Raw genomic sequence first — 21,201 nt, 5'->3', positions numbered from 1 at the left:
GGCTGGAACTTTAGTTTTCATGTTTCTGGTACGCCCATAAACCAGACGAACAAGCAGCATCCGCTAACAGCAGTGAGTCAATCTAAAGGTTTATAGACCTAATTTGATCCCAAAGGTCTTCCTGTTGCAGTAATAACATGTTTTAAATCCCGTCCTCTTTGCAGTCGCTCCACCTCCATGTTTGCTCAGAAGTCGAATAAACGTCCAATTATTCTCAGCGTCCGCTCCAATATCAGGACATCAAACTATTTACATGTTAATCAGCAGACTAACCTCGTAGGACGATGAGCATTGAAAAAAAGAACAGCATTTACTCACAAGAGTAATAAATCTGCTTTCAATGACTTCTGGAATCCATTTTTAATTTACTTCAATCTAAAGAGACACCTGAGGCCAAAGCTGCACAAATTTGAACATAATAAGCAAAATTAAAGACGGGAAAAAGAAAATGAGATTCTTCCTTCTGTCTTCTTATTTTCCTCCAAAGTTTCTCTGCATAATCTCTAATTTAGAGTGGAAAATGTTATGTTTTTTGTTGTGGTATTTTATAACTCTATAATTTGATCCTACAACCACAGCGGGCGGAAATTTTGTTCCATTTAAAACAGGAATTAAATAAAGAAGAGCTCAGGTCAGGGAGATTTCACAGATTACATTTAAATGAATGAAATGTAATCTATCCTAGCATAACAGTTAGGATTGCAGCTGTGGTTGATGAAACGGGCAAAGTTGCCACATTTGGTAGACTACGATGTGGTAACATGATGTAAAGTTTATAATGTAAAAATAATGTCAGCGATTTATGTCATTTAGATAAAACAAACGGCTGAAAGCAGAAACTGCAGTTTTAATGAGTCCAGCAGAAAAACAACAAAAATCTGAATAAAGACACAAAACTTTAAGTTTACTGGGGTTCAAATCCTTCCACAGTTTAACACTGTGCTGTTCACACAGAGAGGAAATGATAGTTTGTTTTTCTTGCCATCCTATTGTTGAACAGTATGGAATTGATTACAGTGTAATTAAAAGCTGTTAAATCAATGAAATGATTCAATTAACTTTAAAAATAAAAATCTAAGTTTCTATTTTGGGTTTTCTATTTTGGTTAATCTAGGAGAGTCAGAGCCGCAGCAGACATCAACCTCTCCGAGTCAGAGGCCGAAGGCAGCATCGTCCTCATCAATTTATCAACAGATGTGTTCCCTCAGTGAGCTGAGTCTCTCTTTCAGCTCGTAATGAAGAAAGAGCCTCACTTCCCCCATTTGTTCAGTGTTTGCTGCTGATTAGCTTCACACAAATTCATCAACGGCTAGCTGCTAATTGACTTCAGCAGAAAAAACTCGACATCCTGGTTTTCTGGGGACAGAAAGCAGCCTGTCACCAGAAATATCTCAGGTCTTATGAGTATTAACACGACTGCCAACCTCTTTCTGTGACACCCGCCTCTTGCTGTCCAAATAAACCTCGAGTCAAGAAGGAAAAATGACAGAAAACGTTAATATTTTTTGCAGTAGGATAAAACCCAAACATGCAGCTTTACTTCCTCCATCGTTCTCCATCGGCTGCTGAAACTGAAGAGATTATCTGTCGGTCACACGAGGCTCATAATCATCTCGTCGCCACAGCTCTGTTTGTGCCTTCAGTGGCTTCCTGGTAACCTTTTCTACACTGAAATAATCCAGCCTGATGGTCAAAAACAATAAGAAATCCATAAATTAAAATATATGAATTAGTTGAAGTGATAATTATTATTCAGTTACTCATTTCTGATAAAGGCAGGATTTGTAAGCCCTTGATAGCGCCGACAGGCTCCAGTTTCCACTATGCAACACAGACCTCAGGTTGTTGCTTCATGTTTAATCCCGACTTCCTTCACGCCGCTGCTGATATAAAATGCAAAGTTTCTCCCTTATTCCCCATATAGATGTACTTTTCCTGGACTACTTCCTTCTAACTTCAAGATCAGCAACTTCTGAGATGGTGCAGCAGGACGAGCTGAAAAATATACGACTGCAAAATATGGAGAAGCTTCAGTGATCCACAGAGAAAAAGGAAACAAACACAATCAGTCCAAACCCACTGCAGCCTGAAGCCTGAGAAAACCTCATCATTACTGGGAACTAAGGTTGATATTTTGTGCTAACTGACTGTTAGCGCTGAATGTTAGCAGTGAACATTAGCCATGACTCTTAGCGATTAATGTTAGCTGTGAATATTAGCAGTGAATGGTAAGCATAAAGATTAATGTTAGTGTCAATGTTAGCATGAATATTAGCGTCAATGTTAGCATGAATGTTAGCGTCAATGTTAGCATGAATGTTAGCGTCAATGTTAGCATGAATGTTTGTCAATGTTAACATGAATGTTAGCGTGAATGTTAGCGTGAACATCGGCTGTAGAAGATTTCACATCCAGAATATTTGGGTTGTTGGTTTTTTACTGCAGGCAGGTTTGATTCAGTTCATTTTGATAATCCAGATTAATTTCTAACAGGAGGCGTAATCCCCACAACCAATCATCTACTTTGCTAATCTCAAGCTTCTCAGCGTTTTTCTCACCTGACCTGTTCAATAAATGTTGGAAATCGTTTGTTCATGATCATTTTATGTTTTATTAATCTGGTAATTATTAATTATCATTAATTCATTACATTGTTTGTCATTTATCTCTTTGTTCTTATATTTCCGGACTGTGAACAGTTTAACCTTCGACTGTTGGAAAGGTCCCTTTGTAACACCAGCAGCATTCACTGTATGCGGTGAATATTATTTTTTTACGAAACATGTTCATAATTTGAAGTCACAGTGTGAAAATGGCAAATTTGATTTAGTACAAACAGATAAAATAATTTCAGTCAGTAAAATCTCTCCGTCTCCCAGGGAAAACAGTGAGGAGTTTTTCCTCTCAGTTTCTGAAAACACTTTTTCTTCCCTTTTACTCGTCTAATCAGCTCTTCTTGGAAACACCCTGTGGGAGAGGAGGCTGTTAATCCTGCGCCCATCTGCTGCATCCAGCTTCAAACACTCAAATTCTTCCACTGTGATAAAATGAAGCTGTGGATTCAGGCCCTCAAGATGCGGCGCAGCTGCCAGTACCGGCTCCCCCAAACTCAGGCTCTCCCAGCTGTTTCCACAGGAACTCCCAGTTTCCTGCTCACCACAAGAGTGTCAGCAAGGAAAGCAAAACTTTATGGTACTAAAGCTGAAGTAGTTTTATAAAAATATGTTTAATAACCTTTGGGCTGAATCAAAGCTTTATTCAGAGAATCTAACAATGCTCACAAACACAGAGCCAAAGATTTCAGTGTCACTTAATCCGCCAGCCGTTCAGCACTTTGTTCTTTTCCAATGAGATTTAAATCCCATATTACTGTAAGGTGTTTTAACACTTTAACAAAACAGCATTTTTAATGTGTGAGTAGGCCTGTCGCGATAAACGGTAAATCAATTAATCGTACGATAAATTAAAACTATCGACATCATTTTAATTATCAGCATTATCGTCTCTTCCGGCCTTTTTCTCTTTCTGTTGATGACACTGAATGAAAAAAGGCTCAACTCCGGTGCTCTCCACTGACCCTCCCTTCCTCATTTCCTTAGTGTAAAGCCCAGCGCACACTACACGATCTTAGAGCTGTCAGCCGATTGTCGGCCCATTTTCAAAACCTGACAGATCACACATTAGCCGACAGAAATTCTAGGTATAACGGTTCGATCGGGTTCGGTCCTGCCGTGTGGTGTCCAACAATGGGCACAAAATAATGGCTACAAGTTCAGTGAACTAATTTTAAAACCAGGCATTAATCAATGCTTTACTACAATCTACCTGCAATGCATGTGGCTAGTGTCAGCGTAAAGTCCTGACTGAATGAAAATCATTATAACCTGTTTACGTCACGTTACCGAAGAACAGCTGAAAAGTTACCGGGTTTATCAACTGCGGTAGCAATTTCGCTCCAACTCCTCCTCTTGTCATTTCTATATTCTTTGCATGTTGAATAAACATTAATGTTGTTTCCACATATCATCTCCAATGTCCGCTGGACTTCGGGTTGCGCCGTGTCAGCTGTTTGGGATTCCCCTCCGTAATTTCCCCTCAGAAAGCAGGGAGGGGAATCCAGGCTTTCTGATTGGCTACCTGTCACATTCAACAGGTGTAGTTAAAGCTCCCAGTCGGGAAAATCCCTGATTTGGATAAGAGCGGCAACGACGATCTACCGTAACACACCACACAATCTTAGAAAGACCAACGTTTTAAGATTGTTGTAAGGGGAAAAATAGGAGCAAAAAATCATGTAGTGTGAACTATTGCATCAGGTAGTCGATGTGCCCATCTTCTCTATTTAAATCTAATTATTACTGAAGGGCAACATAATATACAGACTTCATAATCTTTTGGTTGAATGCAGTATTTATTTACACTTTGGCTTTATGATGTTTAGTTTTTATTAAGTACATTTTTTGTTAATGGAGACTGAGAATCCATTTTATTTTTGGTTGTTTTGTTTATTTTGTTTATCAGCTCCAGTGTTAAATATTCTTTTGAAAATAAAGTGTATCTATCTTTGGCAGGAAATCGCATGCATTATTACATCATTTCCATTAAATCAGTGTAAAAAGGTCTTCAAACAATATTATCGTTTATCGCAATAATTTTTGAGACAATTAATCGCTCAGCAAAATTTGCTATCATGACAGGCCTATGTGTGTGGTGATGCAGCAAAGCATTCTGGGAAGTTTAACTGAGGCAGAGAATCAATGAAGGCGTTGCAGTCGCTTTAACACTCCATCAAACGTGAAGGGAGACATAAAAAACAGATATGATCTTAGCAAATAATGATAAATACTTCCTTCTCAGCATATTACCAGCTATTGTTACGGCCTCAAACATTCATATTAGTGCATAATTTCTCTTCTGTGATTTAGAAAATTAACCTGCAACAGCTCACCTTTTACCTTAACCTGGGCAAATCGGCACCCATCTGCTGCATCCAGCTGAAATTATTTACCGTATTTTCCGTTTTTAAAGTAAAATAAATGTTTTTATAAACTGGAAACGTACATATATAAGCCGCACCGGGCTACAAGCCTACGCTGGTCTCTCTGCCGCTCTCTGTTTTCCACAAGGACACAGCAGAGGGAGCGTCCTTATAAATCTGCTGGATTTATTAGGACGCAGCCCAAACCGTGGATCCGTTCACGCAGAACTTGCATGCAGCGGCTCCATGTCCCTCCTGTACGGCCAGATCCACGATCCACAGCCTTCAACTTAAAAGCTGCATCTTTTTCTTCCTGTGGTGCCCATGATGAGGGGGATGAGTTTGAAAACATTTCTTCGTTGTTCCTGCTGCTAGCATGAGCTTGTTCTAAATGAAAATCAGCACTTTCTTCTTTGATTTCTAATTTTGACTTCCAATGATTCCCTTCCTGCTAAAGAGCCCCCTGGTGGCTGCAGAAAAATACACAGAAAAGTCGCACCGGCTACAAGCCGCCTGGTTCAAAACGTGGGAGAAAAGTAACGGCTTATAGTCCGGAAAATACGATAATAATAATAATAATAAAATCCAGTAGTCTCACAGCAGCATTAAAATATGCTGCATTAATATATTTGGACATATTTTAATGTCCAAATATTAAAATATGTGGACATGTCTGAGGAAAGAGGACTTTTGGTCACCCTAGCTGACATTCTGCTCTTATGCTAAGCTAACTCGATGGCATCATGCTCTTATGCTAAGCTAAATCGGCTAACTGTAGTTAGTTCATATTTCAGGACCTAAACTTGGAGCCTTCTGCGTCTTTCCATCAGGTTTTCTGCTCCTCATCCTCTCCTCTTCATCTGGGAAACATGAGGAAGAAAAACTGCAGCTGAAAAGCATGAAGTCATAAAATAGAGAATGAAGGCTCGAGAGTTTGCTTCAAGTATACTATCTGAATAGAAACATCTGATAAAGTTGTTGCCACTCTACATTGTAGAACATTTTGCTCTGTTTCTCTGGAGGCGATGACAATGATTTCTGAGAGCCCATGTGAAGCTGAAAACCTTGAAAGTATTTTATATTTGCCTCAGTCTTTTTATAATTTACAACATATGACGGCTTATTCTTGAAAAACTATATTGCTCTGTTTCGCAGCATGTTTAGTACATTTGTGTTTTAAATGCAGACTGTACATTAATTTTTCATATCTCCTCGTCTACTTGCTGATTCTCTCGTGTCTTGATTTTTGTTCTCCACAGTTTACTTTCCTCTGCAGCAGTTATTGATTCAAAAACCCCAAATCAGCATAAATTCACTAAAAACACATAAAGGAAAATGACATTCTTGTCTTGGATTACTGGGATGTGGATTTCATTTTAATGTCTCTAATCCCAGAGTCACACATTCAAAATGGTTTTCATTACATCAAAAGGAATTTTTCTATGACTACCAAATTACAGAAGGCACATTAATATTAATATAAATCTCAGCCCCTATTCAAACATTTATATGAACAGAAAGTCAGTAAGAGATGCAGAGACATAACAGCAGGTGAACCGAAGGTAAAAAGATAAAAAATGGTCAGGATATCCATATTTTAGCCAGGCATGTAGATAAAAATAATCCTGTGTGTGAACTTTGAAAGGCCCTGAAAGTGACGCAAAGCCTCACAAAGCATAAAGCGCGCACACACACACACACCCCCGCACACACACACACACACCCACAAACACCCACACACACACCATCGACACAGCAGACTTCACCTCCACTCTTTAGCACTTAGGATTTTAGTGTTTTTCAGTATTTTTAGCTCTTAGTAATGTTGATCTGGTAATTGTGTTTATCTAGTAATCTAGTGTTTTTGTAATATATTGTGTGAACTGTAGTGTAGGTTGTGTGTAATGTCTTAAGCTGCTGGGACTTTGAATTTCGCCTTGGGGATTAATAAAGTATTCATCATCATCATCATCATCATCACCTGGTTCATCACTTCCCCCTGAAGGAAAACTGGGCTGAAGTTCATCCTCATCTTCAAGTTTTCTATGTTCTTCATTTAAACATTTTTAATAAATGTACAAAGCTACTTATTTTACATAATTGTTTTTGGAAAACCAGAACAATAAACTGTTTCCACTTGAATTTATTGTGTTATTAGTTTTATACGGTTTGGTTATTTTAGACACACGTCTCATTTCTAACATTTATTGCTTCATATTCAGTTATAAAGTAAAAACAGTTTCTGCTCCTCAGATCCAGAAACAAACTCCCTGAAAACCTGAGATGTGCAGAAAGTCCAACTCATCTGCTGCTTAGAGGTTTTATTATATTTCATCTTTCTTTGGTTTTTCAAAGGACTTGCTGTTACCTTCATTTTTCTCCTTTAATTTTGTGAGGAATACTTTTTCTGCTACATAAATAACGCTGCCTTCATTTCCAGTTTCGGCAGCTCCTCTCCTTGGTGGCGAGACTCAGCCATGTAGGAATATAACGTGGTGATGTTTGAAGCACAAACATCACCACGTGATGTGAGCGGCTTCATGTGTGAGCGGCTGAAAGATGAGCCGACCTCGTGCCAATGGCGGGTGGCTGCATCAGCCTCAGCAGCAGCAAACAGGCTGAATTAGCAGCATAATGGCTGCTGCGCAGCAACAGGCACTCAGCAGCTAATCAGGTTATCCAGCTCTGCGGCTGGACGAGAGTATCTGATAGGGTGGAGGGCAGCTTCTAACGTAACACGAACACAAGACTGATCCACCAACAAAATGAGATCAAAACAAGTCTATGAAGTTAAAAAGAAAGTTCAGCAGGAGGAGAAAAGAAACGGCGAAAAGGAAAGAAAATATCTAAAGCATGTAATTATTTAGAAAACAATCCTTCTCCTCCTCGTCTCTGGTTTAACCCAGACTGATGACTGAAATTACTCGGTTCATTCCCAACACGTGAAACTATGTTGTGCATATAAACATTTTCCTTCCAGCTGAAAACGTCACTGACAAAAAAATCAGACCAGCAGGTTTGATCAGCGAAGAGCAGAAGGGTCACCGTGTTTTCTGGAGCACGGCTTTTCTACCGAAACAAGTTAGTCTGCTCTGAGCGGAGGTGGCTCAGTGTGTAATCACAGAGTGTGTGTGTGTGTGTGTGTGTGTGAGAGAGTCTTTTATCTAGAGCCCACACACAGCACGTCCTGCTCTCCAAAGCCCAGGAAATTAGTGTCCAGCCAGGCGGAAAACAGGTGTGGGATTTGGACAGCTGGACTCACCTGTCCAGGCGTCAGGCTCATAAGAATCACACACACACACACACCTCCTCTTATAAATGAAGAAACCTTCAGATTGGAGAATCTGTTTCTTCAGCTTGTTTTCCTGCAGACCAAACGCTGAACGTGACTTCCTGTGTTTAGCTGCTGTCGGTCTGATGGATCTCAGGAGGAATCGTTAGCGTAGCTGCAAAGCTGGGCTCACGGCGGCGGCGGCGCTCTGTTGGTTCTGATTGGATTAGCTCCCCCTTATCTTTGGGACCTTTTAAAATTCCAGTCTGTGTCCAGAACCCTACGATCAAATAATCAGCTGTTACTGACAGTTTCTCGGACCCGACTTAGGAGGAAAGGAGATCGGGCCTTTTCTGTTGTAGTTGGTCCTCTTCTATGGAACAATCTTCCTTTCCAAATTAGATCTGCCCACAGCCTGGATCATTTTAAATTGCTTCTCAAAACCCATTTTTATTCTTTGGCATTTATTTGAAGTAGTGTTTTTATTCTGTTTTATTAATTTGTGTTTTTGTCGTTCTTCTACAGAACTTTGGTGCAGTTTTATACCTGTTTTTAAAGTGCTATATAAATAAATTTAACATTGACATTTGAAGGACCAGATCTTTACCGCATCAATTTTTTTTTACGTACAAAGCTCTTTGTATTCATGTTTCTGGTTCGCCCATAAATCTGACGCTGTTAACTGCAGCCATGAACCTGCTTCTCTTTTTCCATTTCATTTCTGCTTCTAAACGATCTGCTGCTGGAAAACATTACAAGTTGTTGTCTTCAACTTGTGCTAATAGCAGTTAGCCTGTCAGCTAGGCTATGCTAGCCTAAAATAGCATCTCAATGCGAAACTTGTAAAATCTCTTCAATGTTTGAGCTTCTTCCTCCAAGCAGACCTGCAGGCCTCAGATCTTTAAAAGTTATAGATATGATCTGCTAAAGAATCACAACATTTTTCTCCTGCATGAAAAATAAATAAATACAGGTGAAAAAAGAAATCCCCGGAGTTACTTTTTGTTTGGCACCCACACAAAAAATCCCTGCTTTGAGGGGACCGTACTCTGCTCCTTTGAAAGCTCAGGATATCTAAAAATCTAAATTTTAAAACAGCTGTCAATTCACAGCGCTTCCTTTTCAACTCCTTTCAGAACTTGAGATTGATTCTTCTTGGTTCTTGGCTTTTTTAAGCCGTTTCCTTGTCATTGTACTCCGGCTGACTGACAGAATACGGAGTGGAGTATGGAGCCCGTTAGATGTGCCATCAAAGGACGGATCCGTTTCATCTGCAAGGCGCCGATGAAACAATGAGCTCTGCAGCACACCAGCAAAATCACCAGAAAATTTACCAAATGTTGAAACCTTTGGCATTTTTAGATGAAGCCGTCTGGTTTCAGGTGGAGTTTTAGTTGATGTTTGAGACTTTATACGGATTCATAAACATTAATGCTGTATAGTTGAGTTATGCTTTATTATTTGAGCTAAATGCCAGCGTGACAGAGACGAGCGCGCTCAGACGCCTCCCCACTGCCGGTACGGTGGTGACCTGTGGTGCTGCGGGTCATCCTCTACCTGTGTAAACAAGCTCGCCCCCCACCACTCAGAGCGCCTCCTTCCTTCCTCGCTGCCTCTCTGCTTTACATCTCATTAACATTCATTCTCACACTAATTGAGCCTAATAGGAAAATAATGTTTGACATTAAATCTCTGAGCATGTGGCCCAGCTGATCTCCGTTTGTTCCTTCACTGTAAATGTTTCCGTTGATGAGGAGTTGGTGTGTTTGCTGCTTCTGTTTTCAGCTCTGCTTTGCCTAAATGGGCCTTTCCTGAGTTTTGCTTAGTTTGCTTTTTACTAGCAGCAGATTTCCACCAACTGGAACTCCAAACTCTACTTTCCAAACTCCAACCGCTGCATTTAGGAGATTCAAAGGCTCAACCATTAAAATGAGCTTTTTCAAAACCAGTGGGGATTTACGTAAGAATTAATTTTGTTCTAACTATTGTTTGGTGTCTGGATGAGAGGAGCTGCATGAGCAGAGTAATGGAGAAACCTCTGTCAGCATCAGGAAATGCTTCCTTAATATTGTTTATTAAAAAATCCAACATAATCAGAGAAAATTAGACAAAGACAATAAAGGTGGTGTGTTTGGAAAGGAAACCTTCTAATTCTTAGGCTTTTGAATTAGCAGTTCATCAAAATTTGGTTACAATTTGATTTCTACTATAAATGATCATAACAGTGTAATCACTGCGTTACACAGAGATGATTAAATTTGGTAACATCCTCGTTCTTTTTGGTCCAAATGTCTCGTCTCAGCATTTCAATACAAAGAGAAACTGGTTAGCTAAAAGTCCAGACAGAGCAGGAAATCCCAGGGCAGAGTGACTGAGTTCATTAAACCAAGACAGGATCTGATATCGTCAACACGCCACACCAATCAGCAGCTGTCAGTCAGTTAGCAAGCAAAGTCCTCAGTTAGCCATCAGTTAGCCATCAGTTAGCCCTCAGTTAGCCATCAGTTAGCACTCAGTTAGTTCTCAGTTAGCCCTCAGTTAGCCATCAGTTCGCTCTCAGTTAGCCATCAGTTAACCCTCGGTTAGCCATCAGTTAGCTCTCAGTTAGCCCTCAGTTAGCAATCAGTTAGCCATCAGTTAGCCATCAGTTAACCCTCGGTTAGCCCTCAGTTAGCCATCAGTTCGCTCTCAGTTAGCTCTCAGTTCGCTCTCAGTTAGCCATCAGTTAGCCCTCAGTTAGTTCTCAGTTAGCCATCAGTTAGCCATCAGTTAGCCCTCAGTTCGCTCTCAGTTAGCCCTCAGTTAGTTCTCAGTTAGCCATCAGTTAGCTCCCAGTTAGTTCTCAGTTAGCCATCAGTTAGCCCTCAGTTCGCTCTCAGTTAGCCCTCAGTTAGTTCTCAGTTAGCCATCAGTTAGCCCTCAGTTAGCCATCAGTTAGCTCTCAGTTCGCTCTCAGTTAGCCCTCAGTTAGTTCTCAGTTAGCCATCAGTTAGCCCTCAGTTAGTTTTCAGTTAGCCCTCAGTTAGCTCTCAGTTCGCTCTCAGTTAGCCCTCAGTTAGCCCTCAGTTAGTCATCAGTTAGCCCTCAGTTAGCCATCAGTTAGCTCTCAGTTAGCCATCAGTTAGCCCTCAGTTAGTTCTCAGTTAGCCCTCAGTTAGCCATCAGTTAGCCCTCAGTTAGTTCTCAGTTAGCCCTCAGTTAGCCATCAGTTAGCCCTCAGTTAGTTCTCAGTTAGCCCTCAGTTAGCCATCAGTTAGCCCTCAGTTAGTTCTCAGTTAGCCCTCAGTTAGCCATCAGTTAGCCCTCAGTTAGTTTTCAGTTAGCCATCAGTTAGCCCTCAGTTAACCATCAGTTAGCTCTCAGTTCGCTCTCAGTTAGCCCTCAGTTAGCCCTCAGTTAGTCATCAGTTAGCCCTCAGTTAGTTCTCAGTTAGCCATCAGTTAGCCCTCAGTTAGTTCTCAGTTAGCCATCAGTTAGCCATCAGTTAGCTCTCAGTTAGCCATCAGTTAGCCCTCAGTTAGTTCTCAGTTAGCCCTCAGTTAGCCATCAGTTAGCCCTGAGTTAACTGGCGTTTCAGTTCCAGCTTCGTCTTCTGCTTGCAGGTGAATCAGTGACGCCCAGCAGAGGCTCAGACCAAACACCATCATGGAGTTCATCAGTTGAAACTTCCTGCAGCGGAGGCATCAGCAGCGAGAGCGTGGCGCTTTTAGAGCAGGAGAAGAAGAAAAACTCCTCCATCCTGCAGAGTTTTCCTGCAGTCATTCATGTTTCACAGCGTTGCTCGTGTTGCCAGGACACTTTGAATTACATAGCTGTGAATGTGCAAAAAAACTGTCAAATTATTAATTATACATTTTTAAGCTTAAAAAAAGAGCACTTTGTTTGAATCAAGGCCTTTGAAGTGAAGGCAGTTTTAATCAACCTCTGAATATTTCATGGTTCATGGTCCACAGGCGGAGGGGGACACCCTGAGAGGCCTTCAGGGCTGCGTGGAAATATTAACATGATAAAGTCCTCACTGTGGAAACACTGCAGCCAGAAAATGTTAAAGTTTCCAAAACTCTCTCAGTATGATTAGAGAAGGCAGAGAGATAAATGGTGGAGGAAAGTTCAGAGAAACTGCAGAAAGACGAGCGAACGGAACCACAGTCACCAGTACAGACGGACAAGAAACATACGTCCATCAGAACCACAGCCCAGTTAAACCTCTTTATTACCGTCGGCATGGTAACCGCATACGCTGCAGCAACGACGACATACAGGAACTTAGAAGAATTACGGATTCACACATTAAATTCAGCTGGAATGGTTGCATCTTGTCTTTAGTTTTAACAAAGTTAGGATTTATTTCTGAGTTTTCTTCATGTTTTTTCAGGATGGTGCCCTGAAGAGGAGGCCGGCCCGTTTGGACCGCGATGGCTAAACCTTCCCACGGCTCGTCTTCTGGAGTCCAGGACTGGATATTTATCCTGCCTGTCTTCAAACTAAATAAATAGTTCTGCTAATTAAACTAAAAGAATGTCGAAAATGACAAAATTCACAAAAATAAAATGCAGCAGATTTCCATCTACTCTGTTTTCTGTCGTTGGTCGATGTGTGAACTGTGTTATTATTTATTATTCTGCAGCAATAATAACTAATTATGTAAATGATTCTGACTGTTTTAGATTTGGATTAAGTTATGAACATATGGAATCACACCAGCTTGATACTTCATTTTATTTAGGGGTTTCAGAGTAAAGGGGGATAAAATGTGCATATTTTTGATTAAAAAAACAGAAATTGTTTCCATTGTTTTCTATTTTTTATAATTCTACAGTCCTGATAAAATAAAGTGAATTTTGTTGATGTAACAAATCCACACAGCTCAGGGTTTGAATACTTTTCGAAAGCGATCTTTACAAAACATCAGATTATTCTACTAGTCAGATTTTTACTTTTATTGTCCGTTAGGTTTTATTTAGAGCTGTGGCGCTGCACTGGGTGTTTCTGCTCTTCTGCACTTTTTCCTTTGATCATCATAATTTCAAACATTAAATCCGTTAAAGAATGAAAATGTGCGTGAAAGAAGCTGACTGCTTTTAAGTCAGGAGAAAATGACAAAAGCAACATTTCCTCTGTGATGGTCGTTGTCATTAGTTTAATGACTCATGTAATATTACCCATTCAACTCAAAAATGTCAAACTCATTCTGAGACATCTATTCATATCTGGCAGACATGAAATATCTCAGGCCTGTAGCAACACAAAGCCTCCTGTGTTTCATGTGTTCATACTGGCTCTGAATATTGTGATCCTCCAATGAGATCAGAACTTTGTGTTTTGTTTTAAAGTTTCATGTCTATATTATTGTTTGGTGATTTAGAGCCACAGAAATTATGAGAAATGCAACATTTGATCTTTTGAAATGCATAATTTTATTATATTTTTCATATTTAAAAGATGAGCATCAGTAAGAGGAAGCGTTCGATATGACATCTTTCACTTACGCTCTGCTTTCTGTGCATCAGAGGAAAACTGGAACAGATTCATAAATCAGACCTTTACAGTCATTTAACAACCAAATGGAAAAGTTTACTTGGACTTTAATTTCTCTTTAAATTGCTTTTCTAGACTTTAGATTGATCATTGCCAGCCTTCATTCCCATATCTGTTGTTTAGTCCAAACAAAGACATTTATCAGGGTTTTGGCTGCCAGCAGAATTGCGAAATGTTCCTCATGAGACTAAATAAATCAGTTTGGAAATCCAGAAAATGTTTGTGTAATCCATAATTAACAGTAAATTGTTTTAAGACAAACCGGGTTTACTCAGTGGGATGATCACCTGCTTGACATCGACACAAACATTTAACTGAAAGTTTGTGAATCAGCCGAGACAATCAGCGCTTTAGAATAATCTATAAAATATTCTAGAGTAAACTAAGAGTTCTCAAAGTGAGCTCTGCTGCAGGAAGCTCACTTTGAGCAGAGGAGAGTCTCTACTGCCAGACAACCTGCAGCAGAACAAACATCACCAGATGATGCAGAAACCCGACCGGATCTCAGCCCAGCAGCAGAACCTTCTGGAAACACAGTCTGACCCAGAGACGAGCATTTTTATCCAGTGTTCTGGTTCTGATGCTTAAAGCTGAAGCAAGGTTTCTTCCCCCAGTTACTAGCCCCCGCCAGGCCAAGCGTCGTTTTTGGTTTTAGGAAATATATACATATATATATATATATATATATATATATATATATATATATATATATATATACGCATATGTGTGTGTGTGTGTGTCGGATTGCAAGCATCTCTGTGGCTCTGAGCGTTTAACTGGCAGAGCAGATTTATTTATTTATTGATGCATTTAAAGCCAGGAGTGCAGACCAATCACAGCGCTGGCTAAAGTTTACCTCAGCGCGGATCGCGCTCCTCCTTTCACTCTAACTGGACTCAGGCTGACCTGTATGGATATTTACCCCCTGTGAGGAATTATGATTCTTTCCAGAGTTTTTGATCAAGTTAGGAGTGTAAACCCACCGTGTTAGCTCTGGTTGTGCAGCTCTACGTGAACCTTAGGAATAACTTGTAGTGGCTTTCAGAGGAGCGTTGAGCGAGAGGTGAGAATGATTTATAATTGTAGACAAAGAAATTTGCACGGCTTTTCCATCTCAACTCGCTGCCCAGCGTGTGGCGCTGTCTGCCCTGTAAAGTTCATGTGTGTGTCCCGGTTGGTTAGCGGTTAACTAACCGGCGCTAACCTCATCATGCAGGTTCAGCCGGTGAGGAGTTTTCGCCTCGTAGTCACGCTTCACGCTGGTTTTATATTATTTTATTATTATTTTTCCGGTTACACGATGCATCAAATCATACCAAATGTTTTGTCCACTTAGTCAGACAGAGTTAATGCGTCCAGCCGCGCGGAGATCTGAGAAACTCGTCCCATAAACTGGAGCAACCAAAACAGTTTCTGTGTCTCTTGTTAAAAACTCAACAGACAGAAATGTTAGAGCTGCTAAAGCCACATTAGCATTAAATTAAATCTCAGTTTGTTGCTCATCTCTGCTCAGTGCAGCAGATTGAACTCATCCTGCAGGGCCGGTCCAAGGCTGCATGAGGCCTGGGGCAGAATCTGACCTAGGGGCCCCTCTTGCTGCTAAAACCATCAGCACCTCTAACAGCTTCTGGGTTGGATTTAATCTGGGAGAGAGAGAGTAGATTAACTGGCCAACCTGAAAACAATCAGTTATAATTACAGTTTACTAATTTGTATTTGTGAACAAACAGCTCAAACTCAAAGACTAGTTGTGGGTTTAAATATCGTTTAACTGATGCTGTTTTCCAGCAACATGTAATAACCCAGTAATATTTTTACATTTTCTGTCTACTTAACCTCTTTAATACAAAAACATGGCAGACACCTCGGCGCCCTGACCGCCGCTGTGAAGGATGACGGGTCACCGCGGCCGTGTCTCTGTTTCATAGATAAAAACTGAGCAGAACGATTCTTCCTTATGGTTTCTGAGTCTGATGCAGTTTAATAAGTTGAATGAATGCATGGATATGTGCTGGTATGTATTTTAATGTAATTGCATTTTCATGTGCAAACACGTGAATTTATATCTGGAGGCTTCGTCAGACTGAGAGATGTAAGAGGTTGGGGGCCTGATCCTTACTACCGGCAGCCATATTGGAAAACTAATGAACAGAAGATGATGAACACCTGTTCATCTCCTCACATCTGCTGCTATTTACAGACTGACTTATTTCAGTTTTTACAATATCCACTTAGCTTATCAGCAGCTGAACGTTCCCAGTCACAGTAGATTCCTCAGAACAAGATAAGGTCAATTGGCAGCTTAAAAAGCAGACTCTCTCTCGCCTTATCTCCCTCTCTTTCTGCCAGAGTAATGCCTTTATTACACACACAAATCCCAGCAGGCCTCTAAAACAGCCTATCCTCTGCGTCTGACGAGGAATAAATCACCTATTTCTGATAGGATCAGTCCTTTTCTTCCCAAACAGCACCGCCAATATTTGGATTGTGAGGCTGAAAATCAATGGGCACTTTCACAAACTCCTCCATAACAAGTTTTCTTTTCCCTTCACATGATAAAAATCAACGGCCCACAAATTCTCATGAATAAATTCTCAGAGTTGGAAAGCAAATAACTGGTGAACAAAGCGGCAATCTAACGAACAAAGAAACTGACACTTGTCAAAGGATCAGTGGGCAGAAAGAGCAGAGAGAACATCCAAACAAACAGGACGAGCGCGCGCACGTGCGCACACACACACACACACACACACACACACACACACACACACACGTGCACTGACCTGGTAGGAGTCGATGGCCTCTCGGTCCAGTGAGCGGCTGACTGACACGTCTCCTGTGTCTATGTCAATGGTGAAAAGACCTTTGGGATATTGGTCAGCGCCGGGGCCTGTCAGTCGGAAGATATGGTGCACTGGCTTCTCAGTCAAAATTACCTGAACACACACACACACACACACACACACACACACCAAGGTATCAGCAGCTGAAACATCCATAAACCTTTTTCCAACATCATTTACAATCAGGCTGCTTTCTTTCATTAAAACTACCAACAGTTTGAATTGAATGTTGATGAAAAGGCATCGCAGGTGAAAGGAGCAGCAGCCACAGGAAGCTCCTGGTAAACTGAGGCGTTAGCTTAATCTGCTGGATTATGGTGTGTGTTTGTAAGCAGTAGAGGCGACAGGTTTTCTTTCTCCCGGCCAGAAGCAGAAACTCACATGAGACTGTCGTTTCCAGCAGAGTCGCCGGTTTCCCGTCGGCCGGGTCAGGCGGTGAGAAAAGCAGAGACACAAAGAGAGAAGATTAGCATCCAGGTCAGAGGTCAACGGCGACAGACACGACAAAATGACAAAAAACATTCAAAATTCATCAGGAGAAAATACTGATTAATACAGCAACAACCTTTTTCACTGCAATTTCTGAGACCAAACAAATGAACAATCATTACAAATAAAATCTGAAAAGTGTGGTGGGCAAACAAATTCATCACCCTCTAACTGAAGGTAAAAAAAACCACGTTGCTGCAGCTGAGACTCTTCTCAGGAAAGTTTCTACCAGACTGAAAACCACTAACAGAACCAGGCCTGTCACGAAAACAAATTTTACTGAGAGATTCATTGTCTCAAAAATTATTGCAATAAACAATAATATTGTTTGAAGACCATTTTAAACTGATTTAATGGAAATGACGTAATAACACAAACAATATCCTGCAAAAATAGATTAACTTTATTTTCAAAAGAACATTAAACACTTTAACTGGTGAAAAAAAACAAAAATAAAATGGATTCTCAGTCTCCATTAACAAAAAATGGGCTTGAATAAAAACTAAACAACATAAAATCAAAGTGGAAATAAAAACTACATTAAACCAAAAGAGTGCAGATTATGAAGTCTGTACACGATGTTGCCCTTCAATAATCAATAGATTTAGATAAAGGCGATCATATCAGACTCCTAGGCCTGTCGCAATAAACGATAAATCAATTAATGTACAATGAATCAAAACTATCGACGTCATTTCAATTATCAGCATTATCGCCTCTTCCGGTCTTTTTCTCTTTCTGTTGATGACACCGAATGAAAAAAGGCTCAACTCTGGTGCTCTCCACTGACCCTCCTTCCTCATTTCCTTAGTGTAAAGCCCAGCGCACACTACAAGATCTTAGAGCTGTAGGCCGATTGTCGGCCCATTTTCAAACCCTGACAGATCACACATTAGCCGACAGAAATCCTAGGTATAACGGTTCGATCATGTTCGTTCCTGCCGTGTGGTGTCCAACAATGGGCACAAAATAATGGCTGCAAGTTCAGTGAACTAATTTTAAAACCAGGCATTAATCAATGCTTTACTACAATCTACCTGCAATGCATGTGGCTAGTGTCAGCGTAAAGTCCTGACTGAATGAAAATCATTAGAACCTGTTTACGTCACGTTACCGAAGAACAGCTGAAAAGTTACCGGGTTTATCAACTGCGGTAGCAATTTGGCTCCAACTCCTCCTCTTGTCATTTCTATAATCTTTGCATGTTGAAGAAACATTAATGTTGTTTCCACATATCATCTCCGATGTCCGCTGGACTTCGGGTTGCTCCGTGTCAGCTGTTTGGGATTCCCCTCCATAATTTCCCATCAGAAAACACAGAGGAGAATCCTCGCTTTCTGATTGGCTACCTGTCACATTCAACAGGCTGCGTTAAGATCCCAGTCGGAAAATCCCTGATTTAGATCGGAGCGGCAACGACGATCTACCGTAACACACCACACAATCTTAGAAAGACCAACGTTTTAAGATTGTTGTAAAGGGAAAAATAGCAGCAAAAAATCATGTAGTGTGAACTATTGCATCAGGTAGTGGATGTGCCCATCTTCTCTATTTAAATCTAATTATTACTGAAGGGCAACATAATATACAGACTTCATAATCTTTAGGTTCAATGCAGTATTTATTTACACTTTGGCTTTATGATGTTTAGTTTTTATTAAGTACATTTTTTGTTAATGGAGACTGAGAATCCATTTTATTTTTGGTTGTTTTGTTTATTTTGTTTATCAGCTCCAGTGTTAAATATTCTTTTGAAAATAAAGTGTATCTATCTTTGGCAGGAAATCGCATGCATTATTACATCATTTCCATTAAATCAGTGTAAAAAGGTCTTCAAACAATATTATCGTTTATCGCAATAATTTTTGAGACAATTAATCGTTGAGCAAAATTTGCTATGTGACAGGCCTACTGATGTGATACTTCTCTCTTCCCTTAAGCCAACGTCAAACAACACGATTTTGTTTTTTGCCCCGATTTTCCCCTTATGACAATCTTACTGATCGGGTCCAGTCGGTAGAACATCGGACCGCTCCGATCTAAATCAGTCATATTCAACATGTTGGATTGTCTTGGCCAGTTTATCACTGGTTTTCCCCGACTGGGAGGAGAACGCAGCCTGTTGAATGTGACAGGTAGCCAATCAGAAAGCGCGGAGGGGACTCCCAAACAGCTGACACAGCGCAACCCGAAGTCCAGTGGACATCAGAGATGATATGTGGAAACAACATTAATGTTTATTCAACATTTCGTGTAAAGAATATCCACATAAATGACAAGGAGAGGAGTTGGAGCGGAACTGGTAACGCAGTCTTATCCAACGCCTTTTCTTTTTGTTACATCTTTTATGGTTTAAAATAAGTTCACAAACCATCGCTATTGCTGCCACGTCATCAGCCGTGTTTGTTCACTCTAAATTTACGTGTGACATCGAGGATTTTGATGGGATTTTCTGTCTGAAATCTGAATGTCGGTGAGAGAAATCGGTTCGTGTGGCTGTGTTGATTGTGCCGTGTGTCCAGCACATCAAACCTGATGGAACCTGATAGAATAAAATAGAATAGAATAGAAGTACTTTATTCATCCCAGCAGGGAAATTACTTCACAGTTACTGCATAGAGACAAGACACAATAACAACGTCCGGGTGTTGAGTCTGGAGTTTGGCTGTGTCAGAGCTGATGACGTCACAGGCCACCGCTGCATCAGCTGATGGGGGAATGTAAACAGTGATCAAAATGGCGGACGTAAACTCCCTCGGTAAATAACACGGCCGCATTCCCACAGCCAGAAGTTCAATGTCCGGGCTACAAATCTGTTCCTTCACGTTAACATGGCCGGGATTACACCACCTCTCACTCACATAAAGTGCAATCCCGCCGCCCCTCTTCTTCCGACTCTTGGAAAAGTCCCTGTCCCTGCGCACCAAGGAAAATCCAGGAACCTCCACGCTGTAGTCCGGAATAAGCGAGTGCAGCCAGGTTTCCGTGAAGCAGAAGATACTGCACTCCCAGTACTCCTTCTGGGTCCTAACCAGCGCCGTGAGTTTGTCCTATTTCCCAAGACCTCATGTTCCCCACAATAATCGCCGGTACCGCTGGCCTGCGCCGTCTCTTCTTCTACCTCCGTTTAACTCCAGACCCACAGCCCCGTCGTCTCCTCCGTAACTCCTCCGGGACCACAGGCCCGTCTCCGGGCAGCAGCAGAGGCCCACACAGCGCAATCAGCCGTTCACGCGAGCAAACAATGCCGCTACTCCGCTCGGCGAGGTTCTCCGTAACTAAGAGTATAAAAAGTAGCAGAAGAACGCGGAGAACATCGACAGAACCACATCCAGCCATTGTGGAAAGCCCAACTGATGATCCATGGGTTCTTCAAGCACGGATCCTTAATCGGTTACAGCAAATATACACAGACAAACACACACGACGGGAGCTGACGAGTTATGACCTCTTGACGAGTTATGACGAGTTATGATGCAACCTGCTCAAACCTGCTCAAACCTGATGGAACCTGATCAAACACCTACGATTTTCTGTCGGTTAATGTGTGGTCTCTCAGGTTTTGAAAATGGGCCAACGATTCTAAAATGGTGTGAACTGGGTATCACACTAAGGAAATGAGGAAGGGAGGGTCAGTGGAGAGCGCCGGAGTTGAGCCATTTTTCTTTCAGTGTCGTCAACAGAAAGAGAAAAAGGCTGGAAGAGACGACAGGCTTATACAGCACAATGCCCAGAACACAGCATCCCCACTGAGAAACATGGTGGTGGCAACAGCATGCTGTGGGAGGATGGATGGAGCTAAATCAGGTCAACCATGGAGCAAAAGAAAGATATTATGGGATGGTTTAGATCAGAGGTGATTTGTGGGTCAGGATGATGTGTGTTCTCCTTTGGCCTCTAATGAGCCGTCATTGGATCGTTAAACCAGGGAGAGACTAAAACATGCAGGATCCCGGCCCTCCAGGACCCACTTTGGACCCACTTTGGCCACTCCAGGACCCACTTTGGACCCACTTTAGGCACCACTAGTCAAAGTCCAGAGCTAAATCCAACAGAGAATCTTGAAAACTGATGTTCTGAGT

General features: G+C 41.2%; 1 protein-coding gene across 3 annotated transcripts in view; it reads right to left on the bottom strand.

Annotated features, from left to right (window-relative positions):
- Positions 1-21,201, bottom strand: part of cdh13 (cadherin 13, H-cadherin (heart)) — a 299,673-nt gene that overhangs the window by 144,737 nt on the left and 133,735 nt on the right. For all 3 annotated transcript variants that reach the window (XR_003597525.1, XM_028033098.1, XM_028033112.1), the window contains 2 exons: positions 17,012-17,017; positions 16,571-16,723 (listed from right to left, as the gene is read on the bottom strand). Coding sequence is in view for 2 of the 3 variants with exons in the window: in XM_028033098.1 (XP_027888899.1) it covers positions 16,571-16,723; positions 17,012-17,017 (159 nt within the window). In the remaining variant the exon portion in view is untranslated. The remainder of the gene's footprint in view (positions 1-16,570; positions 16,724-17,011; positions 17,018-21,201) is intronic.

The sequence above is a fragment of the Xiphophorus couchianus genome, chromosome 2 (assembly GCF_001444195.1).
Source record: "Xiphophorus couchianus chromosome 2, X_couchianus-1.0, whole genome shotgun sequence".
Lineage (NCBI taxonomy): Eukaryota > Metazoa > Chordata > Actinopteri > Cyprinodontiformes > Poeciliidae > Xiphophorus > Xiphophorus couchianus.
Note: the sequence above shows the minus strand (reverse complement) of the source record. Positions and strands in the feature narration are given on the sequence as shown.